Source organism: Rana temporaria, chromosome 6, assembly GCF_905171775.1.
Source record: "Rana temporaria chromosome 6, aRanTem1.1, whole genome shotgun sequence".
Lineage (NCBI taxonomy): Eukaryota > Metazoa > Chordata > Amphibia > Anura > Ranidae > Rana > Rana temporaria.
In genome coordinates this window covers 18,421,170-18,447,869 of record NC_053494.1, presented here as the reverse complement: position 1 = coordinate 18,447,869, position 26,700 = coordinate 18,421,170, and the positions used below count along the sequence as shown (strand labels likewise).

The window sequence follows — 26,700 nt, the reverse complement described above, 5'->3', positions numbered from 1 at the left end:
GCTAAAGTTCATGGAAAAAAAAAAGAGGATATTAAATGTATTGCCAGCAGGTGGCGATAGAGCTACAAGTTAGTAAATGTGTGCTCATCAACCAGGAAGGCCCCGTACACACGACCAAACATGTATGCTGAAACTGGTCCGCGGACCAGTTTCAGCATACATGTTCGGTCGTGTGTAGGCGCGAGCGGGCCGAATTCCAGCAAACATTTGCCCGCCGGGCCTTTTCCCAGCAGACAAATATTCCTGGACGTGTTTTAAAACCGTCCGCTGGAATCCTGCCCGCTCGGACATGTACGGTCGTCAGTACAGACCTACCGTACATGTCCGAGCGCCCGCCGTCCCTCGCATGCGTCGAATGACTTCGACGCATGCGTGGAAGCCTTTAAATGGCAGGCCCGCCCACATCGCCGCGTCATCGTCGCGGACACGCCCCGCGTATTGTCCGCCCTCTGGCAGACATGTACGGTGAAAACGGTCCGACGGACCGGTTTCATCGTACATGTTTGCTCGTTAGTACCCGGCCTCAGTGTTTGATCATCTTTTTTTAATTTGTAGCAGTTTCTACGATTTTGAAATTATTTATGAAGAATCTTGATTTCACATTTAACCACTTCCATACCGAGCCTATTCTGGCACTACTTTCCTACATGTAAAAATCATAATATGCTAGAAAATTACTCAAAACCCCCAAACATTATGGGCCGGATTCACAGACACTGGCGCACACTTATGCAGCCGTAGCGTATCTCCTGTACGCTACGCCGACGCAGCGCAGAGAGGCAAGCATTGAATTCACAAAGCCAATGCTCCCAAAACTGCGCTGGGTTTCCAAGGCGTAAGTCGGCGGAAGTGGAAGTGGGCGTGAGCCATGCTAATGGGGCGTGACCCCATGCAAATGATGGGCTGAGCGCCAGACAGATACGTATCGCCAACTGCGCATGCGCCATCTCGTGGACGCATCCCAGTGCGCATGCTCACAAATAGTTGGAACAACTGCCTAAGATACGCCGGATCACTGCCTACGGCGTAAACGTAACCTACGCCCAGCCATATTCACGTACTACGTAAACTACGTAAAATACACCGGCTTGCGTTCCCTGGTGCAGCCCTTTGCATGGATCCTGCTGAGTTACACCTGCTTTATGGGGCATAACTTTACGCCGTACGTACAACTTACGCGCACCAGTAGTAGCCTGCGTCGGGCGCAAGTACGATCGTGAATCGGCGTATCTTCCTCATTTGCATATTTGAATAGAAAATCAATGGGATCGCCACATGCGTCCAGCGTAAATATGCGCCCACTCTACGCCGGCGTAGGCAAGTTACGTCGGTGGAATGAAGCCTGTTTTTAGGCGTATCTTAGTTTTGTGGGCACGCCGCACAAAAAATAAAAACTGCAGAGGTGATCAAATACCACCAAAAGAAAGCTCTATTTGTGGGAAAAAAAGGACGCCAATTTTGTTTGGGAGCCACGTCGCACCACCGCGCAATTGTCAGTTAAAGCGACGCAGTGCCAAATTGCAAAAAGGGGCCTTTACCTGCATAATGGTCTGGGTCTTAAGTGGTTAAGGGAAGTGCCCGGATGTGCGGAAACAACCATATACACAGTAAACAATGTAATAATTAAAAACGAACCAGGAGATTAATAAAAGCAATAGGACGGGGCCCATGGGCTTGAGCCCAGTCAAGCCCAATGGTAAGTCCGGCCCTGGCTGCAGCATCAATCTGAGCTGCAGATGTCCCCCCAACAGCTCTACACAGCGAACTGAGCAATTAAAGACCACTAATACCTGAGTTCTCAGGTCTGCGCTGGGCACAGAGCGGTGACTGTAAGTCACCGCTCTGTGCTCTGCCCCTCCAGTGCTCACTGGAGCAGTGCCGGCCCAAGACATTGCGCTGCCTGGGACCAAGAATGAAATGCTGCCCCCCCCCCAAAAAAAAAATCACGCCAACCAAAAGGCCCCCACATTCATTATTTTATATCATGATAACTAAAGGGGACCCGTCATGGCTCTATACATGTATAAAGGAGTATAAAGAGGACCTGTCATGGCTCTATACATGAATATAGAGGACCTGTCATTACTCTTTACAAAAAGGAATATCAAGAGGACCTGTCATGGCTCTATAAATGTATATAGGACTATAAAGAGTACTTGACATGGCTCTATACATGTATAAAGGAGTATAACAAGGGCCTGTCATGGCTCTATAGATGTATAAAGAGAACCTGTCATGGCTCTATACATGTATATAGAGGACCTGTCATGGCTCTATACATGTATAAAGAGGACCTGTCATGGCTCTATACATGTATATAGAGGACCTGTCGCGACTCTTTACATGTAAAGGAATATAAAGAGGGCCTGTCATGGCTCTATACATGCATATAGGCGTATAAAAGGGCCTGCCATTGCTCTATACATGTATCCAGGAGTATAAAGGGACCTGTGAATTGCCGGCGGCCACAATGTCTTTTGCGCAAACGAATCAATGTACGTTAATTGTGGTTTTTTTTGTACCAAAAATATGTAGAAGAATACATTTTGGCCTAAACTGAAGAAAATAGTTTATTTTTCTAAATTTTGGGGATATTTATTATAGCAAAAAGTAAAAAAATATATATATTTATAGCACAAAAAATAAAAACCGCAGAGGTGATCAAATATCACCAAAAGAAAGCTCTATTTGTGGGAAAAAAAGGACATCAATTTTATTTGGGTAGCGGAGCTGGCGGAACAGGCTGGTGGGCATCAGTATGCTGCCCCCCTAAAAGTGCTGCCTGGTACCCATGGTACCACCCGGTCCCATCATAGGGCCGGCCCTGCACTGGAGTGCCATGCTTTGGAGGGGGGCTGGAGTGGCAGGCTAAGGCTCACAGCAGCGCGCTGAGAAGCTGAGCCAGCTTCCGCTCAGGCATCTGAACAGATCCCGACATTACTGTCAGAACCCCTGCAGAGCCTAGACAGGCTTTGTGATGTCAGCCGACAGCATACTTTAGCCCACTGTTGACTGAATACCGGTCACAGGAGTGCAGAAATAAGTGCACTCCTGTGACCCACAGGGGACGTTTGGCCAAAATAGCTGCGGCCATACTTCTCCTTTAATATAAAAATAATTTTTTTTTTTTTTTCAAAGGATGGAATTGAAATTAGTTTTTTTTAACATGCATTAGAATGGAGCAAATCTAAATTATTTTTTGTCTGCAGAGCCCACAGATAATTAAAAAAAAACTCAGAAAAGCTGTCATGAAATGATCGCTGCATATATAATGCTCTGCAGTCGTCTGTAAAACCCACATATTCAATCTTTCAAATCAGGAGTATTGTGTTTGAATTACTATTTTAATTGTGCTAATTTGTCATTCCGTGTTACAAGGTGACAAGGGCACGGATTCGTCACACAAGAGACTGCGGCCCGACACGGAGTTTGCAAGCAGAGCAGTTTTTATACATGGGGGGAAATAATTCAGGGCAGATAATTGACTGGGATCCCTATGCCAATGGTAATTGAATTCTGAAAGCATGGATATTAATCTTTAACAATGCAGAATAAATGAAGTGCAGTCAATCTATAGAAGGAGAAGCAGAGGAAGGAGGTGATTAGTTCTGTCTATTAAAAAGAGGCTTAACTCTGTCAAAGAAAAAACTTTTTTCTGTAGAAAGAGAAAAATGCGCAATTTAATACTACGTAGGGCAATGGGGAGGACAGCGAGGAGACAATACCAAGTTCCAAGCAATCAGCCATGCTAACCACCTCATTAAATATCCCTTCCTACGTTTTAATATAAACAGAGGTCCACCTGTAATCTATGGCCCAGATTCTCGTAGATCGGCGTATCTTTGTGCGGGCGTAACGTATCCTATTTACGTTACGCCTCCGCAACTTAGACGGGCAAGAGCAGTGGGCCAGATTCACGTAGAATCGCGGCGGCGTAACGTATCGTATATACGTTACACCGCCGCGAGTTTTCATCGCAAGTGCCTGATTCACCAAGCACTTGCGTGAAAACTTACGCCGGCGGCCTCCGGCGTAAGCCCGCGTAATTCAAAGGGGCGTGTGCCATTTAAATTAGGCGCGCTCCCGCGCCGGACCTACTGCGCATGCTCCGTTTTGAAATTCCCGCCGTGCTTTGCGCGAAGTGACGTAATTTTTTCAAACGGCGACGTGCGTAGCGTACTTTCGTATTCCCGGACGTCTTACGCAAGAAAAAAAAAAATTTGAAATTCGACGCGGGAACGACGGCCATACTTTAACCTGGGCTGTGTAAAGTTAGGGCAGGTAAAACGACGACTAACTTTGCGACGGGAAACTAGACTAGCAACAACGTAACGAACGCGAAAAACCATCGTGGATCGCCGTAAAACCTCATTTGCATATCCGACGCTGGAATACGACGCAAACTCCACTCAGCGGCGGCAGAGGTACTGCATCCTAAGATCCGACGGTGTAAGACAATTACACCTGTCGGATCTAAGGGCTATCTATGCGTAACTGATTCTTTGAATCAGTCGCATAGATACTCTGAGAGATACGACGGCGTTTCAGAGAAACGCCGTCGTATCTCTTCTGTGAATCTGGCCCAGTATTCTCAAAGCACTTGCTCCGTAAGTTGCGGCGGCATAGCGTAAATAGGCCGGCGTAAGCCCGCCTAATTCAAATTTGGAAGATGTGGGCGTGTGTTATGTAAATGTTGTGTGACCCCACGTAAATGACGCTTTTTACGAACGGCGCATGCGCCGTCCGTGGACATATGCCAGTGTGCATTGCTCCAAAGTACGCCGCAAGGACATATTGGTTTAGAAGTGAACGTAAATGACGTCCAGCCCCATTCACGGACGACTTACGCAAACGACGTAAAATTTTCAAAATTCGACGCGGGAACGACGTCCGTACTTAACATTGGTACGCCGCCTGTACGCCTCATATAGCAGGGGTAACTTTACGCCGGGAAAAGCCTAACGTAAACGGCGTATCTGAACTGTGTCGGCCGGGCGTACGTTCGTGAATTTGCGTATCTAGCTGATTTACATATTTCTAGGCGTAAATCAGCGTACATGCCCCTAGCGGCCAGCGTAAATATGCTATAATATTCGATACGCTACGCCGGCATAACTATGCGCCAATGTCTGTGAATCCGGGCCATAGGACACCCAACGTTAGAGGTTTATTCTTCCAAAGCAAATACACTTTTGCAAACTGGTACTCACTAGTCCAATGTTTCTCTTCTCCCTCAGTTTTTCTCCATCACTCAGTTAAGGTGCCCTCAATGCTGATGGAGAGGGGCGAGGGAGGGTCAAAGAAGGATGCTATGCAGGCGACTGACAGCCTCCTTATCAACTGATGATGCCATTGGTTGTTAGGATGCCGGTGGCTAGAAGGTTGTAATGGTGCACAATGAAAACCTGTGGCTTTGTGTAAATAAAAGGCAGCTTTATCCACACGCTGGCTTCTATACAATTTTTGGGCAATTTTTAGGCATTTTGACAAGGCGATCCTGAAGAAACCTCAAGGCACCCTGGTGGAAAAAGGCTGCTTTAGGAACCAATAAGAGAATTGTAGGAGGTGGGAGGGGGTGGGCCAGTCCATGACTTTTACAGAGCAAATCAAGATCAGCATCTTAGTCCACCCTGGGTTTTATGGGGCTGTTTGTGAATATAATATATAGGCGAAAACTGTATTTTAACCTCTTCCCCACCGAGCCATAGTAAAATGACGTCGGTGGGGACCTCTCGTCCTTCAGACTGGACATCATATGACGTCCTGGCTTTTCCGGCCGCTAGGGGGCGCACGCGCGCCCCCGCCGCATTGCTCGGGACCCGGTGGGCGTGCCCGGCGGACACGATGTCCGCCGGGCACCCGTGATTACCCGCAATCACGGCAGGACCATGGATCTGTGTGTGTAAACACACAGATCCATGTCCTGTCAGCGGTGAGGAGACTGATGTGTGTTCCCAGTACAGAGGAACACACATCGATCTCCTCCCCTTGTGAGTCCCCTCCCCCCTAACAGTTAGAACACACTTTAGGGAACATACAGTATTTAACCCCTTCAGCGCCCCCTAGTGTTAACTCCTTCTCTGCCAGTCACATTTACACAGTAATCAGTGCAGTTTTATAGCACTAATCGCTGTGTAAATGTGAATGGACCCAAAAATGTGTCAAAAGTGTCTGATGTGTCCGCCGCAATGTCACGGTCACAATAAAAATAAAAAAAAAATCGCAGATCGCCGCCATTACTAGTAAAAAAATAAAAAATAAATAAAAAATGCCATAATTCAATTTCCTATTTTGTAGACGCTAGAACTTTTGCGCAAACCGATCAAATACACTTATTGCGTTTTTTTTTGTTTGTTTTTTACATACATTTTTTCTTCTACATATTTACCAAAAATATGTAGAAGAATACGTATCGGTCTAAACTGAGGAAAAAAAACGTTTTTAAAAAAAAAAATATGATATTTATTAAATCAAAAAGTAATAGATATTGTGTTTTTTTTTTCAAAATTGTCGCTTTTCTTTTGTTTATAGCGCAAAAAATAAAAACCGCAGAGGTGATCAAATACCACCAAAGTAAAGCTCTATTTGTGGGAAAAAAAGGATGTCAATTTTGTTTGGGAGCCACGTCGCAAGACCGCGCATTTGTCATTCAAAGTGCGACAGCGCTGAAAACTAAAAATTGGTCTGGGCAGGAAGGGGGTGAAAATGCCCTGTATGGAAGGGGTTAATATAAGAAAAATAAGCAATTGTTTATGATAATCAGTGTAGCAAAACAAGTGTCATGCGCTTAGGGTTTGACCTACTTTCATTTGTACAGTACCGCGCCAAATGATAGCACTATATAAATCATCAGTAATGAAAACATTACTAAAACACTTTTTTAAGATACAGTATGACACAAGTACTTGATCAAAGATCCGAATATAAACATGTTGGTTATTTTTGGATTAACAAATAAACATTCATTTCATCCTTCCAGATGTACATTCCGGATGATTCTCAGAAATTTCTACCCATCAAAAAAACACCAAAAAACCAGCTACTTGTTTTATTTGTGGACTGTTATGCCGCGTACACGCGACCATAAATTGGTCGTGAAAAAAGGTCGTGTGTAGGCTCCAGAGCATTTTTCTTGACGAGAAAAATTACCATCAAAAGTTTAGAACCTGTTCTATTATTTCTCGTCGTTTTCCACGTTGTGAAAAACAGTGTATACGCTTTAACGAGGGGGAAAAAAATGCGCATGCTCAGAAGCAACGAGTAAGCAGCACAGGATGCGAAACATGTCAGCTCTTTTTTCCTAAACCACTTCTTGTTTGACTGCATGAATTTTGGCTGTTTTTTCCATTTAAATTTTTGTTGTTTTTTCATGTTTTGAATAAAGACATCGTTTTTTGAGGAGTACGGCGATCCAGGATTTTTCTTTCATCTCATGCTCAGAAGCAACTTATGAGACAGGGAAATTAGCATAAGCAGCCCAAAGGGTGGCGCCTTTCAAATGGAACTTCCCCTTTATAGTGCCGTCATACGTGTTGTACGTCACCGCGCCTTGCGCAAGCATTTTTTTCCACGAACGTGTGTAGGCAAGGCATGAGGGGAATCATGTCGAGAAAAACTTTGTTTTTTTCCATGACATGAATAACGGTCGTGTATACGCGGCGTTAGGGATTTATATCTGTGCTGTAATTATTTATCCATTGCATTTATTAGAACAGGGGCCTCCAAACCTTCTAAACAAAGGGCCAGTTTTTGTTGCCCTTTAGACTTTAGGGGGGCTGGACTGCTGGAGTAGAAACTGTACCAGGCTTGGTGGTCAGTGGGAGCAAATAAATTACACAGTGCCCGTGGTCAGTAGAAGTAGGTAGGATAGTTGGTGTCAGTGGGAAGAATCGTACCCAATTGTTTATATCTATGGGAACAATTATGTCTCATCATTGGTGTCAATGGGAGGAATAGTGTCCCATCATTGGTGTCAGTGGGAGGAATAGTGTCCCATCATTGGTGTCAGTGGGAGGAATAGTGTCCCATCATTGGTGTCAGTGGGAGGAATAGTGTCCCATCATTGGTGTCAGTGAGAGGAATAGTGTCCCATCATTGGTGTCAGTGGGAGGAATAGTGTACCATCATTGGTATCAGTGGGAGGAAAAGTGTCCCCATCACTGGTGTCAGTGGGAGGAAAAGTGTCCCATCATTGGTGTCAGTGGGAGGAATAGTGTCCCATCACTGGTGTCAGTGGGAGGAAAAGTGTCCCATCACTGGTGTCAGTGGGAGGAAAAGTGTCCCCATCACTGGTGTCAGTGGGAGGAATAGTGTCCCATCACTGGTGTCAGTGGGAGGAATAGTGCCCCATCACTGGTGTCAGTGGGAGGAATAGTGCCCCATCACTGGTGTCAGTGGGAGGAATAGTTTCCCATCATTGGTGTCAGTGGGAGGAATAGTGTCCCATCATTGGTGTCAGTGGGAGGAATAGTGTCCCATCATTGGTGTCGGTGGGAGGAATAGTGTCCCATCATTGGTGTCAGTGGGAGTAATAGTGCCCCATCATTGGTGTCTGTGGGAGTAATAGTGCCCCATCATTGGTGTCAGTGGGAGTAATAGTGCCCCATCCTTGGTGTCAGTAGAAGGACTACTACCCCATCATTGGCAAAAACCAATGGACACTATTCTGTACCCCTACTCCTGGACCTCTCTGCTGCCTTTGACACGGTTGACCACCCCCTCCTCTTCAAAAAACTCCACGCCTTTGGTCTCTGTGACTGTACTCTTTGCTGGTTCTCTTCCTACAAACGCAGCTTTTGCGTTATTTACAATTCTACTTTCCTTTTCCTCGCCTCTTCCTTTCTCTGTTGGGGTTCTGGTTCTGTTCTTGGGCCTCTCCTATTTTCAATCTAGACCTCCTAAGATACAAGTCAGATTTTTGGTATCCCCTGCAACAAAAATGTAATTTTTGGTAAGATACTTCCAAAGGGATGCAGACCCTGCCTTCCTCTTTATAGCCCTGCAGGTGCAGCAGCTGATTGATAATTATAAAACCACTCCCATACAGATTCACTTGGCACATGGACACAGACGAACAAACAGCTATTAATTTAGAATAAAAAAAGGTAGGAATCTGCAACAAAGTTTGTTAAAATCTTTGCCACGTACAGAGGGTAATGTTTTTTTCTGAAAAAAATGGGGGTTACTATTTAAAAATTACTCTTTTCACAGAGCCAGAGCCTCTGGGGATAATACAAAGCTTCTCACCTTATTTTATGTACAGTGGCGTCACTAGGGTTGGTGTCACCCGGTGCAGTAAAACATGGTGTCACCCCCCCGCCCCCCATCCGTCTAGGCTGCCCAGCACCAAGCAGGCAGGGCACGGGGCGCACCCCAAACCAGCCCCTGTAAATGATAGTATAGGGCAGTATAGTGGCAGGTTAGGGTAGTATAGAGTGGTATAGTGGCAGGTTGGTGTAGCGGGATGGTATAGGACAGGTTAAGGTGGTATAGGGCATGTTGGGGTGGTATAGGGTAGTTTGGGGTGGTATAGGGCAAGTTAGGGTTGCATAGGGCAGGTTGGGGTGTATAGGGCAGGTTGGGGTGGTATAGTGCAAGTTAGGGTGGCATAGGGCAAGTTGGGATGGCATGGGAAAGGTTGGGGTGGTACAGGGCAAGTTAGGGGGGCATTGGGCAGGTTGGGTGGTATAGGGCAAGTTATGGTGGCATAGGGCAGATTGGGGTGGTACAGGGCAAGTTGGGGTGCCATGGGAAAGTTTGGGGTGGTACAGGGCAGGCTGGGATTGCACAGGGTAGGCTGGGCATGTCAGCTAAAAAACAAACAAACAAAAAAAAAAAACGGGATGGTGTCACCCCTCTAGCGGGTGTCACCCGGTGCGGACCGCACCCCCCGCACCCCCCTAGCAACGCCTCTGTTTATGTACACTCGGATGTTCCATGTGGCCATGGCATTAAAGAACCAGCTTTTATGACCTGCATGAACATCCAGGACCACGTGTTGGAAGGGTTTATCGCGGGGTTAGGTGCTCATGGGGCACAATTATTCGAAATGGGGCACCACCAGCATTTTCCTAATCACCAGATATCACAAAGGACTCCTTGTATCCATAACAAATGGTATGACAACAAACACATGACTGGTAATCCACACCTGTGAGATGGCTGCCGGTGAGTTCACTTTACTGTCCCCATCCAACCTTGGATCTTGGTCTCCCGGTGGGAATAGGAAGGCCGGACTGGGACTGGAGTGACGCTGTCTTCTCATAAATGGAAACACGCTGCAACATTAACAATAATGTGAAAGATATGACACAAGTAAAGCACCCATGCACAAAACAAATTCCACCTGAGAAAGGATTCCTCGTCGTGGGCCCACAGGACTTCTAGTAGCCCCATTGATAAACACTTGCTGGAAGCTGTATTACTAGCAGGGCCATCTTTACCATAGGACAAACAGGAGCAGCTGCCCAGCTGCCCATAGTAGCAATAATCCTGTTAATTTCTTCCTGAAGAAGCCCCACGGTGAAACGCGTAGGCGACTTCAATAGGATTCTTTCACTATTCTCTTGTTCTGAATGGTTGTATTGTGATTGTTATCAGTTGCATTCCATTATACCATTGTTAGTGTACATTTTGTAAATTTATGTAATAAAATATATTTTTTATACTTCCACGAGCCTCAAAGTCCGATTTTGCCCACTCTTCTTGAAGGAGTACTGTTCTATATTCTGTTCTATATTCTTATCATTACGGATGCGGCCAATGTGAGTGCTTTCCTTGTGTATCTTGTCCCCCCTCCCCCTCCTTTTCTTTTTCTTTCTGATCATCCCTAGTTTTGTGTTTTTCCTTCCCTTCCCATCCCCCTCCTTCCTTTGTTTTCAATGCCCAGGGCCCTGTCACTGTTGGGGGCCCAAAGCAACCCTCTTTGAAAAAAAAATATATATATTTTTTTTAATATATTTTTATTTTATTTTTTATTAAAGGGACATTTTTTTTTTTTTTTTTTAGAGGTCTGGAGGTCCCCAGGGGCCCGGATGACAACCCCCCTTTTTTTTATAAAAAAAAACCTTTTTTTTTATATATATTTCTTTATTTCTTTTTTTTTTTATATATAGTTACATAGTTAGTCATATATATACGAAGGCATGGCAGCCCATTCAAATCAATGGGCTGCTGTGCCTGCACAAATGAGGGCCGCCAAAACACATACATGTGAACCAGCCAGGCCCAAAATAAGTTGGAGGGGGGCCCAAAAAAAATGTTTGCCCAGGGCCCAAACCATATTAAAGACGGCCCTGATTACTAGAGGAGGACTAGAACCTCTATCAGGTTTCTAATGTCTGTGTTCCCACTTGGGAGCTTTTCCACCACTTCTTGTCCCGGTGACAACCTTCGTGTCAGGGTATGACATGAAGTTATTGGGACAGGAAGTGAGAAAAACTCTTCCAATGGGAATACAGACAGCAATAAAATTCTGATAAGGATTCTCACCCTTTCACACTCCATCCAAAATACGCTTTGTCGGCTTTAGAGATTTAAAGGGGTTGTAAAGGGTTGTTTTTTATTTTCTAAATAGGTTCCTTTAACAACTTAACCCCCGGACCATATTGCTGCCCAAAGACCAGAGCACTTTTTGCGATTCGGCACTGCGTCGCTTTAACTGACAATCGCGCGGTCATGCGACGTGGCTCCCAAACAAAATTGGCGTCCTTTTTTTCCCACAAATAGAGCTTTCTTTTGGTGGTATTTGATCACCTCTGCGGTTTTTAGTTTTTGCACTATAAACAAAAATAGAGCGACAATTTTGATTTTTTTTTATATTTTTTACTTTTTGCTATAATAAATATCCCCCAAAATAATATAAAAAAACTTTTTTTTCCCACAGTTTAGGACGATACGTATTCTTCTACATATTTTTGGTAAAAAAAATCACAATAAGCGTTTATTGATTGGTTTGCGCAAAAGTTATAGCGTTTACAAAATAGGGGGTATTTTTATGGCATTTTTATGAATATTTTTTTTTTACTAGTAATGGCGGCGATCAGCGATTTTTTTCCGGTACTGCGACATTATGGCGGACACTTCGGACACTTTTGACACATGTTTGGGACAATTGGCATTTTTATAGCGATCAGTGCTATAAAAATGCATTGGATTACTATAAAAATGCCACTGGCAGAGAAGGGGTTAACACTAGGGGGCAAAAAGGGGTTAAGTATGTCCCTGGGTGTGTTCTAACTGTAGGGGGGGTGGCCTCACTAGGGGAAATGACTGATCTTCTGTTCATACATTGTATGAAGAGAAGATCAGCATTTCCCCCCCTGACAGGACCGAGAGCTGTGTGTTTACACACACAGCTCCCGGTCCCCGCTCTGTAACGAGCGAGTGCCCCTAGTGGCCTGCGAGAGAGGCAAAGTAGAGCTACGGGATCTCGCGCAGGGGAGCCGACCTGCCACCGTAAAACAACGGTGGCAGGTCGGCAAGCAGTTAAGCTAGTGCATTGTTGGTTCACTTACCTTTTCCTTCCATTTCCCTTCTAAATGTTTTTTTTCTTTGTCTGAATTTCCTATTTCTCCTCAGTAAGCTTGTCCCCATCATCCATAGGGGTTAGTCAGCCAGAACAGCTTACTGAGGAGGAACTGGAAGTGAGAAATTCATAAAAATAAAAAAAAACATTTAGGGCCCTTTCACACGGGGCAGATCCGCCTCCGTGTGTCCGTAAGCTCAGCGGGGATCGCTCCGTATATCCCCGCTGAGCCGGCGGCTGACAGGGCGGTCCCCGCACACTGTGCAGGGACCGCCCTGTCTTTCCTCTGCTCTCCCCTATGGGGGGATCGGATGAACACCGACCGTGTGTCCGTGTTCATCCGATCCGATCCGCAGACGGAAGAAAAAATAGGACATTCTTCCATCTGCAAAATCGGATCTTTGCGGAGGCGGGTGATTACGGGTGTCAGCAGATGTTCATCCGCTGACACCCGCAATCACATAGGGACCAATGTATGTCCCTTTTTCATCCGCAAACGGGTGAAAGGGGCCTTAGAAGGGAAATGGAAGGAAAAGGTAAGTGAACCAACAATGTACTAGCTTAAGGCCCCATACACACGATAGAATCCATCCGCTGAAAAATCCCAGCGAATGGGTTTCAGCGGATAGATCCTATGGTGTGTACACTCCAGCGGATCTGTTTCCGCGGATATTTATCCCCTGGGATGGATTCCAGCAGATCGAATATTCGCTGACATGCCAAACAAATCTATCCGCTGGAATCCATCCCAACGGATGGATCCGCTGGTCTGTATAGACTCACCGGATCCATCCGTCCGAAGGGATCCCCCGCATGCGTCGTAATGATTCGACGCATGCGTGGAATTCCTTATATGACAGCGTCGCGCATGTCGCCGCGTCATAATCGCGGCGACGGCGTGACACGTCATCGCCAGAGGATTTCGGCGCGGATTTCAATGCGATGGTGAGTACACTCCATCGCATGAAAATCCGCCGAAATCCTCGAGAGGATTTATCCGCGGAAACGGTCCGCTGGACCGTATCCGCGGATAAATCCTCCCGTGTGTATGGGGTCTAAAGGAACCTATTTAGAAAATAAAAAACAAACCTTTACAACGCCTTTAAAGCTTAACTCTAGGCAAATATAAAAGACAAAAATGATTAATACAGTACAACCTTGGTTTGAGAGCATTTTGGAAGATAAGCTACATTTTTAAATACATTTTGACTTGATATACAAGCGATGTCTTGATATAAGTGTAGCGTCATGTCACAACTGAATATACGTGAACGTAGCCTACGCCCAGCTAGACTCGTGTCCTACGTAAAATACTTTGGCTTGTGTTCCCTGGTGCAGCCCTTTGCATGGATACTGCTGAGTTACACCTCTTTTATGGGGCATAACTTTACGCCGGATGTATGACTTTACGCGCACATTTTCGGACGGACGTACGTTCGTGAGTCGGTGTATCTCCCTCATTTGCATATGTGAATAGAAAATCAATGGGAGCGACAAATACGTCCAGCGTAAATATGCGCCCACTCTACCCCGGCGTAGGCAAGTTACGTCGGTCGGATGAAGCCTATTTTCAGGCGTATCTTAGTTTTGTGGGCACGGCGCACAGATACGACGGCGCATATTTGCACTTACGCGGCGTATCTCGAGATACGTGGGCGCAAGTGCTTTGTGAATCCGGGCCTATGTCCCCACTATACAAATGAAGAAAAAGGCCAATGTCACCTGGGTGAATCCCATCGGAGAGTCTTCTGCTTACCTCTAAGGAATCACTACCTTGCTGGCCTGGATCACTACAGAATCTCCCTCACTGGCATGAGAGCAATGTCCCATTACCTTAGCTAGCAAAGGAGCGACCCCCCAGAACCAGAGGTAGGTTAGCGACCTTCCACCAAGAGTCATCAGCCTTACAATGATAATACATTAAAAAATAAGTTTTCAAACCCTTTCTTCGTTTCTGGTGGGATAAAAGCTTGACCGAGCAGATTCTTGTACATTTCAGATTTCAAATATCTGGGAAATGAATCCTGAAAAGAAAAAAGAACTAAATTAATAAATTATAAAAAAAAAAAATGAAGACGTGTTGTGTCATTATCTCACTTTTTATTTTTTTTACAGTGGAACCTTGGATTACAAGCATAATCCGTTCCAGGAGAATGCTTGTCATCCAAAGCACTAGCAGTTTCCCCATAGAAGTCAATGGAAACGAAGATAATTAGTTCCACATTGACTTCTATTGCATGCAATACCACATGTGACCAGAGGTGGGCGGGGGGGGGGGCGCCAGAGAGACATGGAAATACTCAGGCCCAGATTCTTGTATATCGGCGTATCTCTTGCGGCGGCGTAACGTATCTGATTTACGTTACGCCGCCGCAACTTACACAGGCAAATGCTGTATTCTCAAAGCACTTGCTCAGTAAGTTGCGGCGGCGTAGCGTAAATCGGCTGGCGTAAGCCCGCCTAATTCAAATGTGGAAGGGGGGGGCGTGTGTTAAATGTTAAACTACTGTGACCCGACGTGATTGACGTTTTTGCGGAACGGCGAATGCGCCGTCCGTGGAATTTCCCAGTGTGCATTGCTCCAAAGTACGCTGCAAGGACGTCATTGGTTTCCATAAGAATGTAAATGACGTCCAGCCCCATTCACGGACGACTTACGCAAACGACGTAACTTTTTCAAATTACGACGGCCATACTTAACATTGGCTGCGCCTCATATAGCAGGGGCAACTTTACGCTGGGAAAAGCCTAACGTAAATGTCGTAACTTTACTGCGTCGCCCGCGCGTACTTTCTGGAATTTGCGTATCTAGCTAATTTGCATACTCGACGCAAAATTTGACGGAAGCGCCACCTATCGGTCAAAAAAAAAAATGCAGTTTAGATCCGACGGCGTAAGAGACTTACGCCTGTCGGATCTAATGGATATCTATGCGTAACTGATTCTAAGAATCAGGCGCGTAGATACGACGGCTCGGATTAGGACTTACGACGGCGTACATGGCGCTGCTCCGTCGTAAGTCTTCTGAGAATCCGGGTTTCAGAGACCACTCGGATGCACTAGGAAACCCTCGGAAAGGATCGGAAACACTCAGGAACAGAGTATTTTGAGAGTTTGAGTATTTCCAAGTATTTCTGAGCGTCTCGGAGCGGCTATGAGTGTCACCGGTGCCCCCGCACCCCTGGCCAAATGCAGTACTGCACACCGCAGAGGCTTGAATCCTGATAGTTTTGCGAGACAACACTCGCAAACCGAGTCAGGATTTAAAAAAAAAAAAGAATTGCTCGTATTCCGAAACGCTCGCAATCCGAGGTTCCACTGTAGTTCAAATTGTTCTGGCTCATTGAAGTAAAGTGACTTTTTAAATATAACATTTTCCCAAATAAAAAATGTTTTACTTTCAGATTTCAAAGATTTTTTTATTTATTTTTTAGTTTTTTTATATGTGTGTACCAGATAAGGATACAAGGATATGCTGAACTATTCAGCCCACCTAAAGGTAAAACTGTTAAAAAAGAGAAAAAGAAGTAACACTTTTACAGCAAATTACAGAGAATGCAGATTGAAAAGTAATCTTTAATAATATTACATTTATATATATATATATATATATATATATATATATATATATATATATATATATATATATATATATATATATATATATATATATATATATATATATAAAATTACAGTTTGGCTTGTGTAGCAATTGTATATGCTATATTATTATTTTTTATTTCTGTATTTGTTTTTAGGAAAGCAGAGTTACTCTTTGTATAAATGTAAAAAAATTAAATACTGTAAAATGTTTAAAAAAATATATGAAAAAATAAATGTATTTATTTTTTTCATAGATTTTTTTAAAATTTTACAGTATTTTATTTTTTTAGATTTATACAAAGAGTAACTCTGCTTTCCTAAAAACAAATACAGAAATAAAAATAAAAAATAAACTGTAATTTAATATGATTATATATATATATATATATATATATATATATATATATATATATATATATATATATATATATATATATATATATATATATATATATTCATATTAATTTACAGTTTGGCTTGTGTAGCAATTTTATATGCTATATTATTATTTTTTATTTCTGTATTTGTTTTTAGGAAAGCAGAGTTACTCTTTGTATAAATATAAAAAAATAAAATACTGTAAAATTAAAAAAATATATATCTGAAAAAATAGATAAATGTATTTATTTATTTTTCATATTTTTTTTAAAATTGTACATTATTTTATTTTTTTACATTTATGCAAAGAGTAACTCTGCTTTCCTAAAAACAAATACACAAATAAAAAAAAATAAAAAAAAAATAAAAACTGTAATTTAATATGTATATATATATATATATATATATATATATATATATATATATATATATATATATATAATCATATTAAATTACAGTTTGGCTTGTGTAGCAATTGTATATGCTATATTATTATTTTTTATTTCTGTATTTGTTTTTAGGAAAGCAGAGTTACTCTTTGTTTAAATGTAAAAAAATAAAATACGGTAAAATTTAAAAAAATATATATGAAAAAATAAATAAATGTATTTATTTATTTTTTCATATATGTTTTTAAAAATTTACATTATTTTTTTTTTTTTTTACATTTATGCAAAGAGTAACTCTGCTTTCCTAAAAACAAATACATAAATAAAAAATAAATAAATAAAAACTGTAATTTAATATAAATATATATATATATATATATATATATATATATATATATATATATATATATATATATATATATATATATATATATATATATATATATATATATATATATATATATATATATAAAATCATATTAAATTACACTTTGGCTTGTGTAGCAATTGTATATGCTATATTATTATTTTTTATTTCTGTATTTGTTTTTAGGAAATCAGAGTTACTCTTTGCATAAATGTAAAAAAAACTTAAATAATGTAAGATTTTTAAAAAATATATTAAAAAATAAATAAATTAATTAATAAATAAAATAAAGTAAATAAATGTAAAAAAATTCTAAAGGCAATTTGTTGTTATTAGTTTTGGAGAGAGTAGAGAGTCATTAGATTGGTTGGATTTTGCATTGTCCTTTAATTTGTAAATTAAGCATATGATAACTTGAACCTTTTTCCTTGCTATCTCCCCCCCACTGCTTTAACCCACGGGAAAAAAATATTCTGTTTGTGTCTTGATCGTTCATTCGACAAGCAATCAAAAATATTTCTCCTTGAAAAAAGTAATCAAGTCAACGTCAACGCAGGAAATAATGAAAGCTTTGCAGAAACACACAATCAGTGCATGATGGAGCCGATTACAATAATTACAAGTGTATACAAAATTCAAGAACAGGTGCGCTGCCTGTCTACATCGAGCACTTCATTTTCATCAGTGACATTCAGGCTCCGCCAAACAGAAAAAGAAGTTTACTGCACAAAAGCTAATCAGAAATGATGGTACAGAAAGAGAAAATACGTTTTCTGTAGATACATATCAGCGGCCTTTTCTATATGTGACCATTAAAGCGGAGTTCCAGCCTTTTTTTAAGTTTATTAAAAGTCAGCAGCTACAAAAAGTGTAGCTGCTGGCTTTTAATAAACAGACACTTACCTGCTGCACGGTTCCAGCAACGCGCTGGCCGGGGCTCTGCTCCTCGGCCCCCCGTCTTCATTCCTAGTGTGGGCACCCGGCAGTGACAGCTTTCGGCTTCACGGCCGGGCACCCACTGCGCATGCGCGAGCGGCACTGCGCATGTGCGAGCGGCGCAGTCCGATTGGACAGGCGCTCGCCTACAGGGAGGGGCTGCAAGAAGGCGATAAAGCTAATCGCCTTTCCAGCCCCTCGGTGGAAGGAGGAAGTGGGACAGGAAGTCCCCTTCTCCTGAAGCCCCCACTCCCCCCCAAAAAAAATTACATGCCAAATGTGGCATGTAAGGGGGCGAGGAGTGGGTTAAGCGGAAGTTCCATTTTTAGGTGGAACTCCGCTTTAAACTGAGATTTAGGAAGGAGGGTCCTGCAACAGGGCCCTTGCTACAAGGGGAGACTGCTATGGCCCCTCCAGGCCACTTGCTGCCCTTTAGTGGCACAATAAAGTTGAATGCATCAACAGGATTGCCAGTACATATCTTTTTTAATTACTGAGATATGTAAACTACACAGATTCTAATTATACACAGCTGAGCCACCATCTTCACGGACCAGTTTCAGCAGACATGTTTGACCGTGTGTACGCGGCCTAAGAATGCAACTTATCCACCCACTAGAGACTGTTGACATCTCTAATAAAGCAGCCCATCAATTCACTAGAGATCAGTGATATCACTGGAAATTCAGCCTATCCTTCAACAGAGACCAATGACATCACTAAGAATGGGGCTTATCCACCCAATAAAGACCAATGACATCACTAAGAATGGGGCTTATCCACCCAATAGAGACCAATGACATCACTAAGAATGGGGCTTATCCACCCAATAGAGACCAATGACATCACTAAGAATGGGGCTTATCCACCCAATAGAGACCAATGACATCACTAAGAATGGGGCTTATCCACCCAATAGAGACCAATGACATCACTAAGAATGGGGCTTATCCACCCAATACAGACCAATGACATCACTACGAATGGGGCTTATCCACCCAATAGAGACCAATGACATCACTAAGAATGGGGCTTATCCACCCAATAGAGACCAATGACATCACTAAGAATGGGGCGTATCCACCCAATAGAGACCAATGAGATCGCTAAGAATGGGGCTTATCCACCCAATAGAGACGAATTACATCACTAAGAATGGGGCTTATCCACCCAATAGAGACCAATGACATCACTAAGAATGGGGCTTATCCACCCAATAGAGACCAGTGACATCACTGAGAATGCAGCCTATTCATTTATTAGAGACCGGTGAGATTATGGAAAATGTAGCCTATCCAGTCACTAGTGACTGGTGATATCACTAAAGGCGCAGCCTATTCATTCACTAGAGAGCAGCAACACAACCAAGAGTTAAATTAAGGTTGAATTGTCATTATGTGTCTTACAAAGTCCATTGCCTTGCTGATGTAGCACCCTGATGCAGGGTTGCTATCAAATTTATTTGCCAGGTGATAGTTGCCTTGGCTAATTGTTAGGAGATCAATTAATTCCTCTCTAAATCTGGACTTGTTGCACCCTTTCTCTTCTGCCACCGAGTGGCACTACACTAGTGACATTAGATAAGACAAGGGCTTTACAAGCTCAGACATGAATTGATGGGGTGTCTCAGCCAATGGGCAGGGATGTTCTTTGGTCCCTTGGCCTGCTGGGAGAGCCAATTTATTTGGGTGGAGTCATGTGATCGGGGTTCTGTGCCGCCTGGACGGCTGTCTGGGTGGACGTGTGTTGTACTGCCCCAGGCTGCTAGGCCAAGCCTGAGGCCTATCCTAGGCTGGCTTGCAGTCCAACCAGGAGTAGCGGTTCTGCCGGCCAGAGAACGTAGTCAGTAGTGGTCAGAGGTAGGGGGGAAGCTGTTGCCACTAAGGGACCAACCACCTTGTTACCGGAGACCATTGTGAGTAAGCGGACGCCAGTAACAGAGCAGTCTTCTCGCCAGCCGGGGATGGTGAAGAAGTGGGAAAACTTCAGTGCGTGCCAAGCCAGGGACCTAGCGGGTCAGCAGGAGTGACACTTGAAGAGTATCTGTGAGTGCCAAGCCAGGGACCCAGCAGGGAAGCGGGGGTGACAATTGAGGAAGACACTGAGCACTAAAGTGGAAGAGTGCAGGGGATTCAGTGGCTATTGGATCCGAAGTCTAGTGAAAGACTGGGAGTTCATTAAGTAAAGACCCACAGTGAGTGACTGTGGAGTAAGCGGAGAACAGTTTGTGTTGCCAATAGTTGAATACAATTATCGTTAATATCTGCTACAAGATTGTTACCATAGGAGACAGCGATCCTACCTATACAGAAGTGGTGTCTGGTTGGAGGCCTTCACCTGTATAGCTGTCTACCTATAGAAGTCTCAGAGTCTGCCAATTGTCATTGCATCTACTTAAGGGTGTCCTCAGTGCCGGCCCAAGACATTGTGCTGCCTGGTACCAAGAATGAAATGCTGCACCCCCCCCCCCCCCCAAAAAAAATTACGCCCACCAAAATGCCCCCACATCCATTATTTTATATCATGATAACTAAAGTGGACCTATCCTGGCTCTATACATGTATATAGAAGTATAAAAATGACCTGTTATGGCTCTTTTCATGCAATTAACCCCACAGTGGAGCGGAGAGCGGAACGGGAGGAGCGGTCCTTTGGCAATTAGCCCCACAGTGGAGTGGAGAGTGGAGCTGGCGGAATGGGATGGCGTGCAGGCAGGAAATTTGCTGCCCCCTTGAAAGTGCTGCCTGGTACAATGGTACCATCGGGTCCCATGGTAGGGTCGGCCCTGGGTGTCCTGACCCTAACCCTCTCTCCCACAGTTCTGTTCAAGAGACAATGAATCTCTTTGCATTCAAAAAGTGTCTGGCGCCCACCGTTTCATCTTGCAGTACACCCACCATGACTTGTAACCCATTCTACACTGAAGGATGTCAGCTGTCCCTGACTCTGGAGGTCACCATTGGCCTCTAGAGCTCCCGGACTTTGCTTTACTAGAATAAATGAATGCTGGAAATGTTGCGATATGAAGTAGCAGTGCCAGTGTCTTGTGAGCACCCACCTTTTTCATCAACATGTAGATATGCATTTGGGCATCATCAAACACATACCGATGTGGGTTCTTTATACCTTCTAGTGTCTTTTCCATTGTCTTGCTGTCAATGTTTACCCAGCGCGTCGCTCCAGGAGCCAGAAACTGCCTGTAATGGAAAGGGTAATGGAAAAAGTTCAGACAGAGAACATATACAATAACATTCTGGAATGTGAAGATTTGCAATGATTAAATGTATTTTTTTACACAGCTAAGAAGGTTTAATGATTGTAACTTCTGCTATCCCCTGTACAACATCACAGACTGAGAGGGAGGGGCAGCACTAGGAGCCAATCAGGGTCTGCTGCATGCACATGTGCTAACAGGAGGACAGAGCAGAGTGATCAGAGTTTAGTATTTTGTGTTTCCCTAATTTCCAATCAGTAGGCATGGGGTGGGGAGGTGACACCACTGTGCTCCTTAACTCAGTGTTTTGAATCGCGTTGCAGATTTGCAGCGGATCTGCCTGCGATTTGACGGTGCCGAAGTGTCAATGACAAAACGCGGACTCGTATTCGAGATTCCATTCATTTGATTGACACCTCAAATCGCAGTGCGGGTCTGTCGTGATTGTCCCGCGATAAAACGTGTTGCAATTGTGGCAACCCGCATTCCGGCCAAAAATAGTTCAGGAGCGTCAGGGGCGGGCCCCTATTGGCTGCTCGGCGAGATGACGTAGATCTACGTGATCTACGTGATCTCGCTCAGCAGAGCCAACCTGCCCCCATAAAACTGCGTCAGCTGGTCGGCAAGCGGTTAAAGAGTCATTGTAATCATTTGATGAAGATTTTTCTTTTGTTTTTTCACTTTGCTACATTCGAATTGAAAAAAAATAATCGATTCGGAAGATACAATATTTATCGATTCGAACTGTTATCCTGCAAACTATAAGGCCTTGTACACACGACCGAACATGTCCGACGGACCAGTTTCCGCGGCCATGTCCGACCGTGTGTAGGGCCTACCGGACAGTTTTCCGGCCTAGCGGACAGGTTTCCAGCGGACAAAAGTTTCTTAGCATGCTAAGAAACTTGTCCGCTGGAAGCCTGTCCGTCGGACATGTCCGATGGTCAGTACGACTCATCGGACATGTCCGCTGGCCCGAGAACCCGCGCATGGCATCAAAGTGATTCGACGCATGTGTGGAAGCATTGAACTTCCGGGTTTGCGGACGTGGCGGCGTCAACGTCACCGCCACGTCACCGCGCTGTCTGTCCGCGGGGATTTTGGTTTGATGGTGTGTACAACCATCAGACCAAAATCTCAGAGCGGACATGTCCGATGAAAACGGTCCGCGGACCGTTTTCATCGGACATGTCTGGTCGTCTGTACAAGGCCTAACAGATCTTGCAAGATTACAGCCCAATCATATCCACCATGATGAAGGGGAGGCATTTCCTCCAAAGTGCACTGGCTTCTCTTGATACCCTTCGTCAAATATAAAAGTTGGACTGAAACTTTTGAATAGTCATGATGAACTTTTGTACTGGGTGCTCATCAACACTCACCCCGAAGTACCAGATCCAGTTCATCTAACATTTGCAGGGAATGTAAAGCTGCAGCTATACAAAGAGAATCAAACCTAAACAACTTACTCATATACAGACTGCACAGTGGATGTCACTTTCGAATGCTCTCCGTACCGTAAATCTTCACAGGCCTCCCAGAAGAGGAGGTTCTCAGCTGGAAAAGTGGGAAACACACATAAAATAATGAATATCTGTTTTAAGAAGAAAAATAAATGTAAATTTCTCCATCAATAGACAGACACCCTTATAATGGGGGCACCACATGACCAGGGCTGCTGTTAGAAATCTCGGGGCCCCGTACAGCCTACCAGGTAGAGCCCCCCATGTATAAAAAAAAGATTTTCACTAAAAATACACTAAAATCATTGTTAGTGGACACAAACAACAGAGAACCTGTGCAAATGAGCCCTTTTATAATAGAACAGGGAGAGGGATCGGTGCGGGGGGAGGAAATTACAGGAACAATGCCCTGTGTCTATGTCTCTCCCTGCAGCAGCTGAAAGCTGGTGGGAGGGAGAAAACCTGTCTTTTATCTGCTGCAAAAAGCCGCACAGGACGTCTTTCTGTAATTGCCCCTCCGCTCGACCACACTGATTCCTCCTGTTGTTCAGGCCCCTCTGTGTGCCGGGGCCCCCTACAGGAGGGCTGGTGGTCCCCCCCTATCAGCGGCCCTCCACATGACACTGGATCTTTTGCTGTAGTCGTAAAAAATGGATGTCTCGATCTGTGTCCCACGTCCTCTGACACCGAAGGTGAATAATAATAACCATGCAAGTTCAGGCTTTGAGGCTGCATTCACACCTGAGCGTTTTGTTGCCTGAAGCACGACGCCCCAAAACGCTAGAGGGGAAAAAATACATTATTCTCTACGGAGATGATTCACATTTCCACTACAAAACGCCTGACGCTGAACGCCTGAAGCCCAAACAAGTTCTGGACCCTTTTTTGTCGCTCAAATTTGGGCGTTTTACATTGGTGACCCTAGACCTGTAAAAAATCACGGTAAAAAACACCGCGTAACGATACGCTCAGGTGTGAATGCAGCCTGAAGGACAAAAATACTGGGCCAAATCTTCAAAGGAGATACGCAGGCGGAACTGCTGTTCAGCCTGCGTATCCCTGTGGCTATCTTTGGAAACGATCCTCAGAAGGATTTTTCCAAAGATAATCAGAAGATCCTACATCTGTAAGACACTTACACTGTCGGATCATAGGATGCAGTACCGCATCTGGCGCTAGGGGCATTTCGAGTCGAAATGCCGGCTAGCGTATGCAAATGAGTACTTAAGCAGATCCACAAAGCTTTTAAGCTTTGTGTTTTCTGCGTAAGTTATGATTTACACGCGTTAAATTAGGGCTGGTTTTACAATGTGTAAAGTTAGTACACCATGTAAAACCAGACCTTTTTTTCGATCGCCGCTATTTTTTTTTAAATTTGAATTTTTTTTCCCGGCGCGTATTTTTTTTTTCACCCGTCGCAACTTTATTGTCCCGTCGCAATCCACAAAGCCCGGCGTAAATTACGTTCGCGCGCTGCACGTCGGGAAAATGACGTCACACGCATGCGCAGTACGTCCGGCGCGGGAGGAATCGCCCCCTCGAGGAGACGACCGCCTTGCGACGGAGGCACTTAGGTTACACGGCGTGTAATTTCTAGGTAAGTGCTTTGTGGATCGGGCACTTAGGTAGAAATTTAACGCCTGTGTAACTTAACTGCTGAAAGTTAAGTTAGGCAGCGTTTTTGAGAATTTGGCCCACTAAACTCAAGTCTTACATTATAGTTGCTGGTGGAACATAACAAGGTTGATTTACTAAAACTGAAGCACAAAAAATCTGGAGCAGTTCTGCAGAGAGACCAATCAGCTTCCAGGTTTTATTGTCAAAGCTTACTTGAAAAAGCTGAAGTTAGAAGCTGATTGGCTACCATGCACAGCTGCACCAGATTTTGCACTCTCCAGTTTTAGTAAATCAACCCCCATGTATCTGACAAAAAAAAAAAAAAGCTTACCGCTAAACTCCTTCTCCAAGAACTGTAAAAACTCCTTGCGGCCCCGCTGGTCATTGAGCACCTCCATAAAATTAAAGGTCCATCGGTCAAGCCGCAGTTTAGTTGGCATTGGTACCCTGGTGATTAGAGAAACATATCAGGAATGTGTATTATCTTGATATTTTTTGTATACATCACTGACCTAAAGCAATTTTATCCCTAAGTAAAGAAAACGAATAACCAGGCTATAAGGAAAGAGCAATAATATTTCAATCTTAAAGTGGAGGTTCACCCAGAAATAAAAAATTTTAAGATTAGATTCCTGCTCATTTTGTCAAGGGGAATCGGCTATTTTTTTTTAAATCGAAGCAGTACTTACCGTTTTAGAGAGCGATCTTCTCCGCCGCTTCCGGGTATGGGCTGCGGGACTGGGCGTTCCTATTTGATTGACAGTCTTCCGACAGGCTTCCGACGGTCGCAACCATCGCGTCACGATTTTCCGAAAGTAGCCGAACGTCGGTGCGCAGGCGCTGTATAGAGCCGCACCGACGTTCGGCTTCTTTCGGCTACTCGTGACGAGATGGATGCGACCGTCGGAAGCCTGTCGGAAGACTGTCAATCAAAATAGGAACGCCCAGTCCCGCAGCCCATACCCGGAAGTGGCGGAGAAGATCGCTCTCTAAAAAGATAAGTACTGCTTCGATTTTAAAACAACTACCCGATTCCCCTAGACAAAATGAGCATCAATCTAAGGGTAAAAAATGTTTTATGGGTGAACTCCCGCTTTAAGCATCTAATACTTTTTGGTGTGTTGGATGCCTGCATCCCCTGCTGTGAGTTGTGGTTCCACCTGCCAATCACTGCACCTCCACAGCTCAGTAGGGGACACTGAAGTGTAGACAAGTGCAATTTGTTTCATTCCGAATTCGTTTTTTTTTATGAATTTCGACAAATTTGTTTATTCAGAAATATCCGAAAATAAGAATGAAGATTCGAAAATCTGAAACAGTTTGACTGTTAGTGAACGTAACGAATACAAATTTATCCGAAGTTACAAACTATTCAAAGTAATGAATGCCGTATCTACATGAATGGAACGTAACAAATTATAAATAATAAATATTAATAAAAATGTTTTTCTATTATTATTATTTATTATGAATTTGTTTCTATTCCATTTGTTTAGATTCCATTCTTTATTTCAGATAATTCGTAACTTCAGATAAATTCGTATTCGTTATGTTCACTAACACCCACATTTTAAAGGAAATTCCAATACCAATAGTTAATAGTTAGTTATTATTAGTTTGTTAGTAATTTGGGATTTTGGTTCTTTCAAATTTTCTTTCTTATTTTTGTTTTTCAAATTTTCCTAATTTCCGAATTTTGGGATTTTCTAATTTTCAATTTTCTAATTTTCAAATTGCTGAATTTTTGAAATTCCAAATTTTTTAATATACGAATTAAAAAATTTCCGAATTTATAAATTTACGGGAAAAAAAACTACTAATCAAATGAAAACTATTTTTTTCGGCAGTACACGTCTACTGATGTGTTATATCAACCAGTGGATGGAACCAATGTGCACAGTGGGGAACACAGGAACGGCAGCATCCATCTTAAAACAAGCCTTTATTGACCTCTCTAGCTTCTTATACTGTGAAGTAATTCATTCCGAAAGTGGAACTAAACTCCAATGTAAAAACCATTGCTGTCAGGAAGGTTCTTGGGATGATCCCAGATATCAGGATGAATTAATTCCTATGTGCATGCACAGGAGTTATGTCACCCCAGTTGGCCAATCAAGATGACTCAAGATATAGACGCAGTTGATGATGAGCTTTGGCATGTAGGTCTGACATAATATGCAAATATGCCTTCGATTCTTGCTCATTAT

General features: G+C 43.4%; 1 protein-coding gene across 1 annotated transcript in view; it reads right to left on the bottom strand.

The window, feature by feature from the left end:
* The window catches only part of RGS11 (regulator of G protein signaling 11), a 137,074-nt gene that overhangs the window by 15,600 nt on the left and 94,774 nt on the right, over positions 1-26,700 (bottom strand). Inside the window, exons 13-17 of the mRNA XM_040356370.1 lie at positions 24,825-24,940; positions 22,883-22,970; positions 21,258-21,396; positions 14,468-14,550; positions 10,151-10,277 (exon numbers count right to left, since the gene is read on the bottom strand). Of these exons, the coding sequence (XP_040212304.1) occupies positions 10,151-10,277; positions 14,468-14,550; positions 21,258-21,396; positions 22,883-22,970; positions 24,825-24,940 (553 nt within the window). The remainder of the gene's footprint in view (positions 1-10,150; positions 10,278-14,467; positions 14,551-21,257; positions 21,397-22,882; positions 22,971-24,824; positions 24,941-26,700) is intronic.